Below are 19,803 nucleotides of genomic sequence, written 5' to 3'. Positions count from 1 at the left end.
ATAACCATTGAGCATCCCAAATTGTTACACAGCCAATGAAACATTTATTGAAATAGAGTCAGTGCTATAATGTCGGAAACCCAGCAACTGAGTGTCTGATTTACTGATGTTAGCTGAAGGATTAAAATTGCCCAGGGGACTGGAAGAACTCTCCCATTCTTCTTCGATTAGCGGCATAGGATATTTTACATACGCCTGAGTGAACAGGAAAGATAATAGTTAACTTCTCATCCAAAACACTGTACCTCTTACAATGCAGCACTCCTTCAGTGTAGTACTGTACAACTACAGACTGGAGTACCAGCCGAGGTTATGTGTTCGCAGCTCTAGAATGGGGCTTGAGCCCACAATATTCTGGCTGAGGCAAGAATGCAATCCACTTACCATGGTTGATAGTGTACGATTAATTCCATAAGTGAAAGGTTGGAGAAATATAGGTTGGAGAAACGTAGCTGGGTGTTATTTGTAGCATTGTCTTTGTGATAAAAGGTGCTTGGAGTTCCAAACCACCCCCGCCCCCAGGACACTCACGACCAAACAGTGAAAGGAAAAAAAATTGTGTAACAAAGCAAAGGAATATGTTTGTCTCTAGGGTCTGATTAAGACCTGAGGGTATAAACTACATTAACCTTTACCATGCTGGTCATGGCACTCATGCTAACCAGATGTCACTTTGTTTATTTCCCAGGGTACAAGGGAATGTGCTCACAGCAGTTTAAGGAGCCAGTGGGGACAAGCAAATCAGGCAAAGCTCACACTTGCCATTCATTTAAACTAATGCAAAGAGCTCTCATTTATTTGATTAGAAAAACAAATTGGAACTCCACGCAATTTAAATCTTCGCAGCCAGAAATACCAAAAGTAATAATAATAATCACTTATTGCCACGAGTAGGCTTCAATGAAGTTAGTGTGAAAAGCCCCTAGTCGCCACGTTCCGGCGCCTGTTCGGGGAGGCTGGTACGGGAATTGAACCCGCGCTGCTGGCCTTGTTCTGCATTACAAACCAGCTGTTTAGCCCACTGTGCTAAACCAGCCCCTATGCGGAGATGTCTTCACTACTGTACCCTTAACTGGAAAAGGAGGGTCTAATTTATTCTTTCCTCTTTATTGATATGAGGGAGCACTCTCTGTCTGCAGCTGAACCATAGAAACGGATCTGAAGCTGATGGTGTTCAGCAGCATAACAGTTAGATATATCGGAGTTATATTGCCAATGGAGGTTTCCCATTTTTCAACCAACTTTACTGATCTGCTGTAACATGGAGGAAACACTGATAATCAGTGCACACACAGCAGGGGCCGGTTTAGCTGAGGTGGTTGGACAGCTGGTTCGTGATGCAGAGCGAGGCCAACAGCGTGGGTTCAATTCCCGCGCAGGCTGAGGTTATTCATGAAGGCCCCATCTTCTCAACCTTGCCTGAGGTGTGGTGACCCTCAGGTTAAAACACCACCAGTCAGCTTTCTCCATTAAACGGGAAAGCAGCCTATGGTCATCTGGACTATGGTGGCTTTACTTACTGTACTTTACACAGCAGGTTCCACATATAGCAGTTAGATAAATGATCAGTTTTCATGATGATGGTCGATGGATAAATATTGGCCTGGACACCATTCTTTGAATAGTGGCACAGGACGCCCACCGAGAGGGCAGACAATTGGATTTGCACAGAGCAAAAAGATAAGTGGCTGGTGCAGATTATTTCAATCTGATGAGAAGTTAACTATTATCTTTTCCTGTTCACTCATGTGTATGTAAAATATCCTATGCCGCAGGACCATCCCAATTACAAGAAGCTGAGTAACTTGGAAATCAGTGGGTTAATTATTATCGAATAACTGGAGCTGGCAGCACCTTCCCCCCCCCCCCCCCCCCCCCCCCCCCCATCCCCCATCCCCCAAATCCTCTCACTCCCATCTCCAAAATGGGATTAAGAATTTATAACTACGAATAGTCAGGTTCCTTTCCCCATTAACTGTGCCAGACAAGAGGGCAAGAGAGCAAGTTTAATAGACCTTTTCTCCCATTCCAAGTCTACCGGATCAGTCCTGAGAAGCTGCCACTCGCACATGAAGGAATTTTAAAAATTCACAGAAAGAAGATTGATTCTGTTTAAATCTTTGCTGATTGTAGACATCACTTTCTTGCTCCCTGTTTGGCGTCTATGTTACAGATTGAAAATCCCCTAAGGATGGTGTTTTAACTTTGTCAGCTTTTTTTTTTTTGGTTCGCTCTCTCTTTCTCTATGATTAGGTAATTTAGAAACAATTTACCCTAACAAATGACTGGGATCATTTTCCCTGCAACTTTTCAAGTTGACTTGAAGGTAAATATGCAGCACATTGGATAGCAAACCGGGGCTTTGTTTTAAAACCCTTCACGGTTCACAGTGCAGAGCACTTCACTCGCACAGTGATTATCAGATTGCGCAAGGAGATTGTCTGATGAACAGTGACCGCTTGAAAACCTCAGTTTAAGAGCAAATGATCCGGGCACTGCACTGATGACCAGCACGTCCAGATGAAGTAACTCACGGTCCCTGGTGCACTAAACAAAACACTCGACTTTCTCGCCATCTGACAATTGCCGTTGACCCATGCTGCACCAGGATCTTAAATTAGCATCAGGCATTTTTAGGCAGAACATAAAAGGATTCATCTGATTAAAACTTTTGATGCCCAGTAATTTTCCCAGCACAATTAGCCCCGCAAGTGGAACTCTGCTGTTTGTACAGCGAGGTAAAATTGTGGTATATCAATTCTATCAATAAACCCCTGGGAACAACTCGCAGACTAGTGCTGTGTGTTCTATCCACCATGTGTTAACTCTTCAGAGCCCTTTCCTCATTTCCTTTCCTTCCAATTCTCCTCACACCTTGCTGGTTGGTTGCTGGGGGGAGGAGGTGGACGTTACCACAACTGCCAATCTGCGAGTGTGAACCCAGACAACAAGCATCAGTCGGCTTTTTGTATTTGGGACCATCCCAGCAGATCCCAACCACGTCGCCCGTGTTCCTGCAGCAGCGGCAAGTAAATTGTTAGGAATGGGAATCTTGGCTTTTTTTCTGCCTCCCGCACCCACCCTCTGGCCTTCAGATGGTGACACTTTTGCCTCCAAGTCAAAGGTTTTGACTTTAAACCCCACACCAAGAGTTGGAGCTACATAAAGTAGCCATCTGATTGGTGCAGAAAGATTGCTGCAGTGTCAGATCAGACATCTGCCTGCTCCCTTGACTTAACTGAAAGTTAAAGATCTCAAGCTACTAAAGCCCACTCACCTTAATTCTAATTATTTGACTTTTAAATACATAATTTGCAAGTTGTTTATAATTTCTTAATCTAAATTATTGGATAATTCAGTCTTTTGGCGCACAAAAAAACCCATGCAAATGATCAGGTGTGGACTATTGGAGTTTTCCTCCACCCTGGCTAACAACACTATCAATTTGCATTTACACAGCACCTTTCATTTAATTAAGCTTCTCAAAGCACAGGAGCGTGAAAAGCAACATTCGACACTGAGGTAATATTAGGGTAGATGGCTAAAAGCTGGGTCAAAGAAGTTGATTTTAAGGATCATCTTAAAGGTGAAAGAGAGATTAAGATGTAATGAGGTGGGTGGAGAGATTCAGGAAGGGAAATCCAGCATTTACAGCTCAGGCAGCTGAAGGCACAGCCACCAATGGCAGAACAATTCAAATCCCAGATGCTGAAGAGGCCAATATTAGAGGAATCCGATATCTCCAAGGATTGTGGGGCAGGGGGAGATGCCAAAATAGGGAGGGATGAGACCATGGAGGATTTGAAAACAAGCACGAGAATTTTAAATGTGAGGTGTTGCTTAACCGGGAGCCAGTGGAGGCCATTAAACGCAGGGCTGACAGATGAACAGGACTTGGTGCAAGTAAGGATATGGGGAGCAAAGTTTTGGATGAGTTTGCAGAGGAAAGGATGTAGGAGGCCAACCTGGAGTGTGTGAGGAATGCTCAAGTATGGAAATAACAACGGTGTGGATGAAGGTTTCAGCAGCCGATGAACTGAGGCTGAGGCAGAGTTGGGAAATGTTACAGAGGTTCAGTCTTAACGATGGCACAAATATGTGGTCAGAAGTTCATCTCGGGGACAAATATGGCAGCAAGGTCGGGAAGAGCTTTAGACTGTTGTCAACAAGAGGGATGGAGGTGGGAGCCAGGGAATTAAGTTTGTAGTGTGGACCAAAGGCAATCTTCGCTCATAGAACAACATAAACCAAAAAAGATTATTTCCTCACTCACCCACTGGCTTTTTGTTTTCAGTTTTTGGTGACAAGTTAGTTACATCGAATTTAGGGTAGAGAAAAAGACCATTCTGCCCAACTGGTCTATACTGGTCTTCTTTCGCTCCTCCATCTCGCTTTCTCAGCATACCCTATTCCCTTTCCTATTCGCTATCCATCTTTCCCCTAAATGCATTTGTGCAATTCCCCTCAACTATTCCACGTGAAGGAAATTTGCACATTCTCGCCACTTCTTGGGGGTTAATGTAATTTCTCCTCAAAAACCGTATCAGGTTTATTTATGTCTTTCTTATCTTTATCACCTTGCGTTTTGGACTCCCCCCACAAGTATCTTTTCTACATTTACCCCATAAAACACCTTCGTAATCTTAAAGTTTCTCTATGAGATCATCCTGCCAGTCTTAGCTTTTCCAGCGGAATTGGGATCATCACACAGGAATTGCATCGGGCAACATTAAAGTGCATATGTATCATTTTTCTAGGGCCTAATGTTTCCAGTGTTCTAAATAAATCCAACTAGCTGCATTTAACAGGCCACTGAGCGGCCTCCAGGTTTGAGGAGGTTTCACTGCAGTTCTCGATTGGCCACTAAACTTTGGAGATAACATTTTACAGCCAATAATTCTTGTTCTTCCAGGTGTAAATACTGTGACAGATCGTTCAGCATCTCCTCAAACTTACAAAGGCATGTCCGCAACATCCACAACAAAGAGAAGCCATTCAAATGTCACTTGTGCAACCGCTGCTTTGGGCAGCAAACCAACCTTGACCGCCATCTCAAGAAACATGAGAACGAGAGTATTCCAGGTAGATCAGGATCAACCTCTTACTGGTTCACAGGAACTGTACCAGATGGGGAGCCTCTGCGTCTGGCGGTGTGATGGTTGTGTTGTTGGACTAGTAATCCAGAAACCATGGGCTGCATTCTCCCTAACCAGGCGGGGCAGGGGGGGTTCCCAGCAGGATGGCGTGACGTGAACCACTCCGGCGTCGGGCCGCCCCAAAGGTGCGGATTTCTCCACACCTTTCGGGGCCAAGCCCTCACCTTGAGGGGCTAGGCCCGTGCCGGAGTGGTTCCTGTTGCGCCGGCTGGCTTGGAAGGCCTTTGGCACCACGCCAGCCGGGGCGGAAGGGACTTCGCCGGCCGAAGTCCGCGCAAGCGCCGGAGCGTCAGCGGCTGCTAACGTCATCCCCACGCATGCGCAGGGGAGGGGGGTCACGTCCGCGTCGGCCATCGCGGAGGCTATGGCTAACGCGGAAGGAAAAGAGTGCCCCCACGGCACAGGCCCACCCGCGGATCGGTGGGCCACGATCGCGGGCCAGGCCACCGTGGGGCAACCCCCCCGGGGCCCTGGAGCCCACCCGCGCCGCCAGTCCCACCGGTCAGGGAGGTGGTTTGATTCATGCCAGCGGGAGACGTATTACAGCAGCGGGACTTCGGCCCATCGCAGGCCGGAGAATCGCCGGGGAGGGGGGTGCCCGCCGACAGTCGCACCTCCGCCGAATATCCAGTGCCGGAGAACTCGGCGGCCGGCTGGGGCGGGTTCACGCCACCCCCTGGCGATTCTCCAGCCGGACACCATGACAGTGCCCCTGCCAGCTAGTAGTGTCACTTGGCCACCTTGGCAGTGCCAGGCTGGCACCCAGGTGGCACAGCTAGGGCACCAGGCTGGCAATGCCAAATGTCCAGGTGGCACCAGCAGTCTCAGGGTACCACCCTACCCAGAGGGCATGCACCTGGGGACCTTCAAACCCCTGGGAGACCTTGCCGAGTGCAGTTCCATCTGGTCCCCATTTGTGGAGACCAGTACTGAATACTGCTTGCCTGATGCTCCAAGGCAAAGGGGATTTATCCTAACACCTTGGTTACCTCAGGGAATTGCATATTAAAGTGATCGGCCCACAATGGGCGGGCTTCGCATCGCAATGACCTGCGAGATCTAATGTGAGATGTGGCAAGCTGGGTAGGTCCTGGGAACGGGGTCTCCCATCATTTACCGGCCACAATGACATGCTGCTTTCCGGGTGGAGAGTGGCTGGTAGATCGTGCCCTCAGTCTGTGGACGGGATTTTCCGTCCCATCGCCCCACCGGCAGCAGGATCCTCCGACCGCCAGCCAGCCAATGGGGTTTCCCATTGTGGGTACCCCCACACCATTGGGAAATCCGCGGGAGTGAGTGCACTGCCGGCAAAGCGGGGATCCTGCCGATGGTGAATCCAAACCTGTGTTTTTCTCTCCACCGATGCTGCCTGACTTCCTGAGTATTTCCAGCATATTCTGTTTATGAGTAGTTCCATGCAGTTATGAAGTCTTCAGCTCCCTCAATACTGTGTCCTCCCTGGGAGAGGCCAAAAACCAAATCAAAACCAATTAGGAGAGAAAATCTGGAAAATTCCTCTCCAGCTTCTCTCTGGATGATTGAAACTAGTCTGGGGGATTATTCGCCATGTGATATTATTTGGTACCTGTTTGATGTATGATCCAGGCATCATCATAGGTAGCACTCTCTTGAAGACTTATAGTAAAGCAACACTCAACATTGATTCTTTGAAGCTAAGTTTCATTGTTACATTCCTGGTAGCAAAGTGAATTAGTAGAAGTGCCAGAGTCTTACCGAGCAAACGTTTGCATAGGGGTCATTATTTTTAAATAAAGGGTCAAAAGTAAATACAGAATTTTAACGATTTGCATAAAATGATTCCTACTTCTTGTCGACAGCCATCTAACCTCTTCCTCCTTTTTCAGTGAGCCAACATTCTGGTGTTTCATCCAATCACCTAGGCACCAGTGCATCTTCCCCAAACTCTGAGCTGGACAATACTGCACTTTTGGAGGAAAAGGAAGAGTCATACTTTTCTGAAATCCGGAATTTCATCGGAAACAATGACCTCAGCCAGGCGACCAGTTCAGCCGACAAAAGGTGACCATGCTCTTCCCTGAAATAACGCCTGTCAGAGTGGGTGGTGGTGATGGGGTGGCTGGCACTCGGGGTCGGGTCTTGGGGCCTCTCAGAGTATTGGAGGAAAGCAGAGGCAGCTCTTAAAAGAATTACAATGACGTATGCAAGAGATTTTTGCTTTGTTGCTTTGCCTCTTGCTGAAAAACAGATTTTACATTCAATTGTATTTTAGTAAATCTGAGATTCCTACTCCCAAAATGAACATGCTGTGAAACCTGTTGCAAAAATAAGAGGTATGAAGAGGCAGACAAGAGCCAGTGCAGTGCAGTGGTTGAAGGTTTCACTGGTTTAGACCAGACTAGTATCATGATTTTAGATTTTCCCATGAACATTCAATCCCACAGCGTATTTTACCTAATTTATAGTGAATGTGACTCAATCGATGGCACAATTCAATTGACGCAAAGACAGATTGGGGACACCCTACTAATTGACGTCCCTTGCCAACATGAGGGAGGCCCAGCCTCTGCATAAACTCTCCACATCATCAAACAACTGAGTTTGAGGCCTCAATAGCCAGGTGGTTGGAACTGGTGTCAACCAGGTATAACACATTAACATTCCCATATGCTTTGTCAGTCCGCCATCCAGTTATTTATGCTTAGAAGGTTTAAATGCACTGTACAGAATAACTCTCTAATTCATAATCTACCATAGCTGTACACGGACTGCTGGCTCTGGTCACTCAGTACCTGTTACCCCACTTTGGACCATTTTATATAGCATTCCTCCTCCTCCTGCTCCCCTGCTGTCATCAGGTTCTGATCAGTGGGACCTTGGGGCACATTTTATTGACAGCAGCCCAACTACTCAAAATGAATGATTTCTGGCAACTTTCACCCATCAGTTGTAAAACATAAACAGGGTAATAAGACAACACACCAGCAAGTGTACAGATACCCACTTTTAAACCTAAATGACAAAGATTTTAGGTTAAACTTGCAGCTCTCCTGTAGTAGTGCTCATTGCAAATCAAATGATCCAACGACCATGGACTGCATGCAATGGTTAAATTGGAGCTTCATACTAACTGGCTGGAACATTTCAGGTTGCAAAGTCTAACTGCAGTAAGTAAACACATTCTGCAACCAGTTTTTGTCTTATGATTTTATTAATAATAATCTTTATTAGTGCCACAAGTAGGCTAACATTAACACTGCAGTGAAGTTACTGTGAAAATCCCCTAGCCGCAACACTATGGCGCTTGTTCGGGTACACTGAGGGAGGTGCTAGTAAACTGCCCAGCTCAGAAGAAATCAGCCCAAGTTTTCATTCTTTCATTTAATTTTGAAACTTTGAGTTGTGACCAACACATGCTCGATTCAGGATTTATAGGTGCGGATGGGCAGCCTATGTGTTGCTTTTTATACTTGGCGAGCAGTAAACTGCACTGTACTGAACAACCTTGAAGCTCAACTCTGAAATCACTCTGCCTGATATCTCCTTTTAGTTTTTTTTAACATTTTAATGATACAACCATTCAACAGTGGGGGCATAAAAGCCATTTCCCTCTTGTAACTTCCTTATCAATTCACTTACAATGTAATTCTGCACTCTTTCCCACAATAGACATTTGACAGTGGACTTCTGTTAAATATATATTCTCCAGTAGGTAAGCAGTCTTTTATTAGAACCAGGTCCCGTTAGCTAACGTGAACTGACTGTATACATCAGTGCCGAATGCCACCCATTAAACCGATTCATGGAGAAGAAATGCAGACAGAGAGACACAGCATCAGGAGCCTGACTGCGCATTAGTGTTATTTATTTTGCTTTCTGTCAGCTTTTGTTTTGCTGAATTCCAATCTTGCCAGACCTTCATAATGACAACAAATTACTTCATCATCGAATCAATTACTGTCACTTCTCATGTTCTTATCCACGATACAGCTCACAGGCAAACACCCTCCCTTTGGCTTTATTTCATACGCACTGCATTATTGAGTACTTCTTTCTTCACCTTTTACAGTTCCCATGTAGATATAGACTCGCCCTGAGTTACATAGAAAGAGCTTGCATTTGTATCACTCCTATCTCAACGTCAAGAGGTCCAGTGAAGTACGTTGAAGTGTAGTTACTGTTGTAATGTTGGAATTGTAGCAGCCAGTATTTGCACAGCAAGATCCCAAAAGCACTAGCACAATAATGACCAGATCATTTGTTTTAGAGTCGTTGGTTAAGGATTAAATATTGGTAAGAACATTGGGGAGAACTGCTATGCTCTTATTTAATTATGGGAACTTCTACATCTACCTTAGAGAGCACAGGGGTCCTTACTTTAACATCTCACTCTAAAGACAGGACCTCCAAGTGCTTCATTATTGGTGTGTCAATCTGCATTATGGTCTCAAGCTTGCGGAGTGGTGCTTGAATCCTTGTCCTCAGACAAAGTGCTACCACTGACTCATTGTTGGCATTTACATAATGCTGCCTTGGGGATCCTCAGGCCAATGCCACACTTTTGCGCAACAGTAACTGTCCCCACCAACACTGTCCCCTTGCACCCTTTTATTTTACTTAGAGTTGGTGCAAGTCAGTGACTAATGGTTTATCAGGCTCTGTGTAGTAGAGGCTGCTGAGGGCAGCACGGTAGCATTGTGGCTAGCACAATGGCTTCACAGCTCCAGGATCCCAGGTTCTGGCTTGGGTCACTGTCTGTGTGGAGTTTGCACATCCTCCCCGTGTGTGCGTGAGTTTCTTCCGAGTCCAAAGATGTGCAGGTTAGGTGGATCGGCCATGATAAATTGCCCTTAGAGTCCAAAATTGCCCTCAGTGTTGGGTGGGGTTACTGGGTTATGGGGATAGGGTGCAGGTGTTGACCTTGGGTAGGGAGCTCTTTCCAAGAGCAGGTGCAGACTCGATGGGCCTAATGTTCTCCTTCTACACTGTAAATTCTATGATGTCCACATTGCTTCACTATGCGAGATATAAGCAATGTGAGGCTATCCTCCTATGGAATTGTTTTGGGGAAGTTATAAAGAACTTCCAATCAATCCACAGGAATCAGTCAAGTATAATTTCCTCCCACCTCACCACTTTTTCTCCCACCTGTCTTATTCCTCTACTGCAGTAGATTGCATTGGTGATGACCACCTCTGGTTCCTCCCCCAAGTAAGAGATCAATAGATCTGAACCGGATCCTATCCTTACCAGGAAGTCTACATGAGTCGCATATGGCTCTTGGCCCCCAGATTGAACACCTCTCTTCAATGGGTGCTAACACTTCCGTCACTAACCTGGATTTGATAAAATACCATCGCACTTCACACATGGCGAGCGTGGATGATCTACCAGAATATGACTCTCTGACTTTAATCTAAGGCCTTCTTGAGAAACTATATACCCCAAAACGAGTCTTCACCCTCAGGAGAAAAGGAAGCAAAAATAGAGGGGGAATAAATTTTCAAAAAAGAACACAATTCCTATTTAGAGCGTCACTCAGAAAATATTGTGGTTTTCAGCAGCAGAAGTATTATTCTGAATTCAGCTTCATATATCCACCTTTACTGACATCTAGTGTCTGAGGCTGAGTACTGCAACAGCACCAAATCATCCCACACATGATACTATTTTGAGCGGTATCTTGTTACTGTATAAAATATTGAAAGAAACTTCTAAATTTATAACCAGTATTTGAGTTGACATTAATTTTGGTGGGGTTTTTTCTATTACTGTGTAAATATCTAGATATTAGATGTAATGAATTGACGTTTACGGCAGGAAATTATAGTGTGCCAGGAGAGCATGCTAGAAATCCAGGCACAGAAGGCATGCACTTATCATGATTTTCTGTGCATTAATGGCTTCCTCCTTCATCCCACGTCACCTCCGTCTATTATGCAATGTATTCTGTCTGTGACTGCTTCAAATTTACATTGGTTGCTGTATTTTCATGAAGTAAACATATTGAGCGAGATTCTCCATTTGGGAGACAATGGGTAAGATTCTCCGTTCGCTGACGCTGATTTTGTAATCGGCGATCGGGTGGAGAATCCCTTTTGATGCCAAAATCGTGCGCAGTGCCTGTTTGACGCAAGTTTCGTCTGCTCTGCCCTCTCTGAAACGGCGTCATCGTGGCGCGTGCCACACGTCGTTGTGACAGTCTCAGCACTTCACCTGAAGGCCCTCTCCTGATGCTCCACCGCCGATGGGTCGAGTTCCCGGCGGTGTGATTCACTCGTCGTGTCTGCCAAACGGGAACCCGGCGTGGCGGCTGTAAACTGTGCCCAGTGCCGCTAAAGTCGGAGGGAGCCGTGCTCCTGGCCCGGGGACTTCTGCGAGGGCTGGGGGGACTGGGTGGCCAGGGTGGCACTATCTGACAGATTGAGTCCGCGCACTATTGGCGCCATGTTTTACAGTGCGACTGCTGCAGGTCATCGCCGTGCGCGTGCACGGGCATGGACCTGGCCATTCTCTGGCAGTTTATTTCAATAGAACCGGGCATTTCACGTGGTGAGGGGGTGCCGTTGATTTTTTCCACGTAAAATGCCACAGATCCTCTGCACCTATCCTCAGAATCAGAGAATCTGGCCCTGTATCCAATAACACAAGAATGTGATTTCACTGGCTGGGGTCCCTTTAGGCAGCACGGTAGCACAGTAGTTGGCACTGTGGCTTCACAGCGCCAGGGTCCCAGATTCAATTCCCCGCTGGGTCACTGTCTGTGTGGAGTCTGCCCGTTCTCCCCGTGTGTGCGTGGGTTTCCTCCAGGTGCTCCGGTTTCCTCCCACAGTCCAAAGACGTGCAGGTTAGGTGAATTGGCCATAATAAATTGCCCTTAGTGACCAAAAAAGGTTAGGAGGGGTTATTGGGTTACGGGGATAGGGTGGAAGTGAGGGCTTAAGTGGGTCAGTGTAAACGCGATGGGCCAAATGGCCTCCTTCTGCACTGTATGTTCTATTTTATTACAGCATTCCCTGCATGGTCCCCCTATTTCAGGGATCCCTGGAGGAGGGTCCCTTTAATTACAGGTGGCCTTATGGGTGTCCCCTATTACAGGGGTTCCTGTGGGGGCCCCCCTATTACAGAGGCCACTGTAGGGGTATCTCTCTATTACAGAGGCCACTGTAGGGGGATCTCTCTATTACAGAGGCCACTGTAGGGGGATCTCTCTATTACAGAGGCCACTGTAGGGGGATCTCTCTATTACAGGGATCCCTGTGGGGGGATGTGGGGGAGTCTGGTAGAGGAGGCATGGGCAGGCAGTACAGGAGTATTGTGGGGCAGGTGGCCCTTGGCTGGCCTCAGATGGTCTCTACCAGTGTGGCCCTGGTGTGGTGGTTCTCATCATGGGCCAAGGGGGCAACCATTTGCCCCCTTGGTCCACCAAATGGGTTATTAAGACCCACTTGCATTTATTTACATACTCCTGCTGGCATGCGATGTGGACCTCGATCCCACTGCTAATGGGGAGTTGGAGCCCGGCATCAATCCCGAATTTGCCACGCGCCCGGTTCTCTGTCCCATCAAGGAACGTGATCCGGGGGACCTGGGATGGAGAATCCTGCCCATTATTTATTGAGACTATCAATCTTCTTCCATGCTCCTTCTCTACTTCGTAGAGAAGTTACTTTTGCCCTCTGCTTTGATGGAATTTATCTCAATAAAGTTAATCTGTCTGGAAGTGCAATCAAATCACAATATTTGTATAAAAATCTTCACCTGTTCCAATTTGCTCCTCCAGATAACTTGCTGAAAGTTATAGTTTCAAGCATCATGCTAGCATCTGATGAAAGGTCATCAACCTGAAACATTTATTCTGTTAATGTCTTCACACATCCTGCCTGACCCGCTGAGTGTTTCCAGCATTTACCGTTTTTACCTCAAAGAGCTTCCTTGTTTGTAACGTGTTTGAGATGTTGCTGAGAAATGTGTTCAGAAGCTCGCTAAATGCAAGATTATTTTGAATAGACATCTTTATGTACAGAGCTCAATGCAAAAATGGAGTTCAGCTATGATGAAATAATGACGAATCTCCCCCTTCTTTTCCTTTAGTCTCAGCCGAGCCATCATTGCAGCCACATAAAGGGGTTCAAACTTTAATAACCCCATCTCTGAGAATTTGTTAAATCCCCATGTGTCGGAGGTCCCAGTTTTCTCCTGTAAGCGCGCTGATCCTGTACTACAGTTTATAAACTGTGTTTGATTTTATTGGGTCTGTGGTTGTGGTGTGGCTCAGTTAATACTCCCCCTAGTCCTAGGTTTGAAAAATAAAATCTGTCACCACAGAAATGCAAATAAACCATAGCTGGCCCAATTCATATAAGAAAGAAAGAACTTGCATTTATGCAATGACTTTCATGATTCCCTTTGCATTTTATAGCCAACAAATTGGTTGAGAATCTCAGTCACTCTTATGTAGGTAAATGCAGTAGTCAATTTGTATGCACCATCAAGGTTTCTCAAACAGTGGCAAAAGCAACTGGTTACTCTCCTTTAATGGCATTGATTAAAGGATAAATGTTATCCTGGATACTGAGGAAAACCTCTTTGCTCTTCTTTGAATAAGACATGGGACCGGTTACATCCATGTGTGAGGGCAGACAGGGCCCCGTTCTAATGTCTCATCAGAAAGACTGTTCCTCTGGCAATGTAGCACTCTTCAGAGGTGCACTGGAGTGTCAGCCTACGTTATCCTAGAAGTTACCATCCATCCCATTGTGTCTCTGCTGGTTCTCTGGAAGAGGAACTCACCTAGTCCCACTCTCCCACTTTTACCCTGAGCCCCGCAGTTCTTTTCTCATCAGATAATTAACCAGGGGCTGGTTTAGCACAGGGCTAAATCGCTGGCTTTGAAAGCAGACCAAGGCAGGCCAGCAGCATGGTTCAATTCAAGTACCAGCCTCCCCGTACAGGCGCCGGAATGTGGCAACTAGGGGCTTTTCACGGTAACTTTATTCGAAGCCTACTTTTGACAATAAGCGATTTTTATTTCATTTCAATTATCCAGTCCCCCTTTGAAGGCCTATATTGAATCTACCTCCACCACACTCTCAGACAGTGCATTCTAGATCCTAACCTTGCACTGCATGAAAACATTTTCCCTTATGGCACCATTGCTTCTTTTTTCCAATCACCTTAAATCAGTGTTCTCTGGTTCCTGACCCTTCTGCCAACAGGAACCATTTCCCCCTGTCTACTCTATCCGGAACACTCACGATTTTGAAAACCTCTATCAAATATCTTCTTAATCGTCTCTTCTCTCAGGAGAGTAGCCTCAGTTTCTCCCATATATCCACTTAGCTAAAGTTTTTCATCCCTGGTACCATTTTCGTGAACCTTTTCTGTACCCTCTCCAATACCTTCACATCCTTCCTAAGGTTTTGTGCCCAGAAGAGGAAAAATTACTCCAGTGGAGACTGAACTAGTGTTTTATGCAGGCTTAACATAACTTTGTTCCATTCCTTTTGTAAATATTTTTATTGTACATTTTTAAATTTATACACAAATACAAAAGCATAACCCAAAAACAAGAACAGCCCCCTTACACCCCGAACAGCTAACAGTGACCAGCTTTTTAAAATGCACAACAAACGGTTGCCATCTTTTATAGAACTTCCCAATCGACTCCCTTAGCATGTATTTAACTTTCTGAAAATACAAAAATTCCAGGAGGTCCCCAGCCACACCGAGGAACTGGGTGGAGAAGCTGACCCAACCTGCGAGCAATCAGCAAGGTGAAAGCTAAAACATCTGCCCGCGCTCCCGCCTGCAACTCCGACAGCTCTAACTTCCTTCCATTCCTAACAGTCCTGTACGTGTCACTACTCCAGATGGTCTGAAGAAGGCTCACCACCATTTTTTCAAGAGCATCAAGATTTGAGCAACAAATACTGGCCTTTCCAGCAATGCTCACATCCCATGAAAGAATATAAATTTTTAAAAATACTCTTTGACTCCTATTTATAAAGTATCTTGTAGGCTTTATTTTTTAAAAATAAATTTAGAGTACCCAATTCATTTTTCCAATTAAGGGGTACTTTAGCATGGCAGATCCACCTATACTGCACATCTTTTAGTTGTGGGGGCGAAACCCATGCAAACACGGCGAGATTGGGCAGCACGGTAGCACAAGTGGATAGCACTGTGGCTTCCCAGCTCCAGGGTCCCAGGTTCGATTCCCAGCTGGGTCACTGTCTGTGCGGAGTCTGCACGTTCTCCCCGTGTCTGCTTGGGTTTCCTCCGGGTGCTCCGGTTTCCTCCCACAGTCCAAAGACGTGCAGGTTAGGTGGATTGCCCCTGATAAATTGCCCTTACTGACCAAAAAGGTAAGGGGTGTATTTGGGTTGCAGGGATAGGGTGGAAATGAGGGATTGAGTGGGTCGGTGCAGACTCGATGGGCCGAATGGTCTCCTTCTGCACTGTCTGTTCAATGTCTAATTCCAGCCGGGATCGAACCTGGACCTCGGCGCCGTGAGACAGCAATGCTAACCACTGCGCCACTGTGCTGCCCTCTTGTGGGCTTCATTAACCACTTTCTCAACCTGCTCTGCCACCTTCAATGATCACTCCCAGTTCCCTCTGCTCCTGCAACCCCTTCTGAATTGCACCTTTAGTTTATGTTGTTTTTCCTAATTTTTCCGACAGTGAATTGATTCACACTTCTCTGCATTGAATTTGAACTGTCACATCTGCCATTTCTGCCCATTCACCAGCCTGTCTAAGTCATGCTGAGGTTTATGGCTATCTTCCCACTGTTCACAATACTTACAATTCTTGTGTCACCTGCAAACTTTGAAATTACATCCTGTATATCAAAAGCTAGCTCATTGATAAAGATCAAGAAAGGCAGTGATCCTAAGGCCACCCCCGGGAGATCCCATTATATATCTTCCTCTAGCCCGAAAAACTACTGCTCACCACTTCACTCTGTTTGCTGTCTCTCAGTCAACTTTATATCCATGTTGTCATTGCCCTTTTTGTTTCATGGCCTTCAACTTTGCTGACACGTCTGTTGTGTGGCTTTTCATCAAATGTCTTTTGGAAGTCCATATACAACACATCAACTGCAGGATATTCATCAACTGTCTCTGTTGCCTCATAGAGTTTTGGAGTGAATATTACATAAAATAAAGTAGGTAGACAGCCCACCATCCTCCTGCCCACCCCTGACCTATCTTCCAAATTACCCGCAAAGGGTAAGGCATCAGGCAGACAACTAAGGCCACTTAATGACCTCATTCTGCCTCAGCCACAACAATATGTGTGGCTGGGAAAGGCAGAAGAAAGGTGAACAGTGGCTTTCACTGCACTAAAGGTGGCAGGAAGGTGGCGTATCTTCTTTGAAGACGTCCCTGTACCCATCGGAGGCAGCCCCCAAGATGATTATTCCCCTTTGTGCCTATCCCCAACCTCTAAAACTTGACACCCCACTCATTCCCACCCATCGCTGGGGTTTTCAGTCCCTGCTGCACCAAAATACCTGGACTTACTTGGAGAGGAATATGCACCCTGGTACAATTTGCCCCATAGAGTCATCTACAGCACGCAAGAAGGCTATTCCGTCCATTAACACCCTGCCAGCTCCTCTTTGGAGCAATCTACTTAGTCTAACTCCCCCACTCCGTTCCCGTAGCTCTGCTGGTTTATTATCTTCAAGTGCCCATCTAATTTCCTTTTGAAGTAATTGATTGTTTCTGCTTCCACCTTGTGAGCAGCCAATTGTAGGTCATTTCCACTCACTGCATAAAAAACCCTTCCTCACTTTCCACCTTGCTCAAAATCTTAAATCTGTCCTTGTAATATCTGCTAATGGGAACAGTTTTACCTTGTCTACCTTATCTAAACCTGCCATAATTTTTTACACTTCGATCAAATCTTCCCTCAAACCCATTTACCCCAAGAAGATCAACCCCAGCTTTTGCAACATAACCCACTCAAGGATCCTCTCATCCTTTCTAAAATATAGTGACTAAACTGGACACAATATTCCAGTTATGGCCTCACCAGAGCTTTATTAATGTTCAGCTTAACTTCCCTGCTTTTGCACTTAATGCATCTATTTATGAAGCCCAAGATCACATATACCTTCCTAACCATTCTCTCAATATGTCTAGCCACTTTATGGTCAATGCACATGCACCCCAGGTCCCTCTGTTCTTGCACACTCTTTGGTACTGTCCCATTATGTTTATATTGCCTCTCCCTATCTCTTCCTCCAAAATCTATCACCTCAATATTAAATTCCATCTGCCACTTCCCTGTCCTTGCTGTTAGGCTAACTATGTCATGTTGCAGACAGTTTGTATCATCCTCAATGTTTGCCACTCCTCCAAATTAGATACCATCAGCAAATTTGGAAAATCTATTCCAAGGTCCAAGTCAGTTACATATAAGAAAAAAAGCAGTGGTTCGAGCACTGCCTCTTAGAGAACACCATTATCTGCCATTCTCCTGTCTGAAAATTAACCATGTACCACAGCTCACTGTTTCCTGTCGTTAAACCAGTTTTCTATCAAATTTGACATTTACCTTCCTATTCCATGAGCCTCAATTTTTTAAACCAGCCTTTTATGTGGTACTTTATGCTTTTTTGAAATCCATATAGACAGCATCCACTGCAGTCCCTTTATCAACCTCTGTTAAGCATGATCTGTCTTTTTCAACTGCATCCTGGCTATTCTTAATTAATTCAAATCTCTCCACGTGTCCGTTGTTTTTCCCCCCTGATTATTGCTTCTGGAACCTTACCCACCAATGAAGTTAAACTAACTGGGCTAACTAGAACATACATTGCAGAAGGAGGCCATTCAGTCCATCGAGTCTGCACCGACCCACTTAAACCCTCACTTCCAACCTATCCCCGTCACCCAATAACCCCTCCTAACCTTTTTGGTCACTAAGGGCAATTTATCATGGCCAATCCACCTAACCTGCACGTCTTTGGACTGTGGGAGGAAACCGGAGCACCCGGAGGAAACCCACACAGACACGGGGAGAACGTGCAGACTCCGCACAGACAGTGACCCAGCAGGGAATCGAACCTGGGACCCTGGTGCTGTGAAGCCACAGTGCTATCCACTTGTGCTACCGTGCTGCCCTCCAGTTAGCTTCCAGTCTCACATCTCTGAAGTGCAAATTGGACTCACAACCCTCTGACTCCAAGGCCGGTGCTCTAGCTCTGAGTCAGGCCAACACTTAAAGGCTCTGTGCTCCGAAAGCCACCTTCCAGCTGTTGCAGAATCCTTCAGCAACCACCTGTCAGTTTTAAACTGACCACCTCTGTTTTGGACGGAATTTCCTAGAATTGTGGTAATTGAAAGCTGGGCACATTTGGGCACAATTGAAAGCCAAGTGGCTGTTTAGCACACTGCGCTAAATCACTGGCTTTGAAAGCAGACCAAGGTAGGCCAGCAGCACGGTTCGATTCCCGTAACAGCCGAACAGGTGCCGGAATGTGGCGACTAGGGGTTTTTCACAGTAACTTCATTGAAGCCTACTCGTGACAATAAGCGATTTTCATTTTTCATTTCATAAATGTTTTCAAATATCGGATTTTTAGCAGGCTACACACAGTTGCACACGTGCATGCACACACGAAAAATGGGCATGATCATCCCTGCATTTTAAAGAGAATTGCACCCTCCACATAAATGATCAGTTCCCCATTTTGCACTTTGTTCTGAATGACCCATTTCTGTCCAATTCACACGACATACGCCGGTTAGTTTTACATAACACTACAGCATCGTGGTTATGTTTCCGGACGAGTATTCCAGAGCCCTGGACGAACAACCCACATGAAGGAGAGTTTGAAAATTTCAACTCCATTTTATAAATCTGTAAATTAATCTCTAATCAAGAAGGTGACCATGAAACTATTGGATGGTCATAAAAAACTGACTGGTTCACTTTAAGTTCTTGAGGATAGGAAATTTGTTGTGCTCATGCAGTTTGGCCTATATGTGACTTAGTCCCATAACAATGCAGTTGACTCTTGACTAATTGGCCAAGCAAACCACACAGTTGTATAAAATTGGAATGACAATAATAATAAGGACAGCTTTGGCCACATCAAAAAGGTGAATTTTAAACAGATAACATGTCGCAAGGATTTTCTGTGCTGCCGCATTGTGATGGAGCACAATTTAAAACAACGTGGAATTTCAGAAAAATTTCTTGATTTATGCTGGAGCACATGGCTGAAAAGTCTTCTAGTTTCGAAAGTGTTAAAAGTTGACTTAGTCAGTGAGCAATTGTTTTGCTGAATTTAAGAATTTACTGTTGAGGGAGTTCATTTTAGGAATTAAGAACAGTTTCTGTTTGGAGGCAGCTGAATCAGGACTATGCTAATTACCCCAGTGTGCCCCTCTCCCTCCTCCCCTCTCTGCTTCCCCCTTTGTCCCCAGACGATAGAGCAAATGACCCTTTTCCTGCAACAAGACAAGGTAGCCTGGCTGGACCAGACACAAGTCCCCTGACGCCCATGCCGCTAACTCAACAGATGAAAGAACAGAGTTTCTTTTAAAAAAAAAGAAAATGAAGGGGAATGTTGTTCTATCTGAAATCAGGACCGACCAGCATTATCCACTGTTTGCTTTTCTTAGGGCCCAAAGCAGACCAGCTCTCT

General features: G+C 45.6%; 1 protein-coding gene across 1 annotated transcript in view; it reads left to right on the top strand.

The window, feature by feature from the left end:
• Positions 1-19,803, top strand: part of prdm16 (PR domain containing 16) — a 1,033,598-nt gene that overhangs the window by 993,372 nt on the left and 20,423 nt on the right. The window contains exons 15-16 of the mRNA XM_038773645.1: positions 4,913-5,082; positions 7,022-7,196. Of these exons, the coding sequence (XP_038629573.1) occupies positions 4,913-5,082; positions 7,022-7,196 (345 nt within the window). The remainder of the gene's footprint in view (positions 1-4,912; positions 5,083-7,021; positions 7,197-19,803) is intronic.

The sequence above is a fragment of the Scyliorhinus canicula genome, chromosome 16, assembly GCF_902713615.1.
Source record: "Scyliorhinus canicula chromosome 16, sScyCan1.1, whole genome shotgun sequence".
Taxonomy (NCBI): Eukaryota; Metazoa; Chordata; class Chondrichthyes; order Carcharhiniformes; family Scyliorhinidae; genus Scyliorhinus; species Scyliorhinus canicula.
Note: the sequence above shows the minus strand (reverse complement) of the source record. Positions and strands in the feature narration are given on the sequence as shown.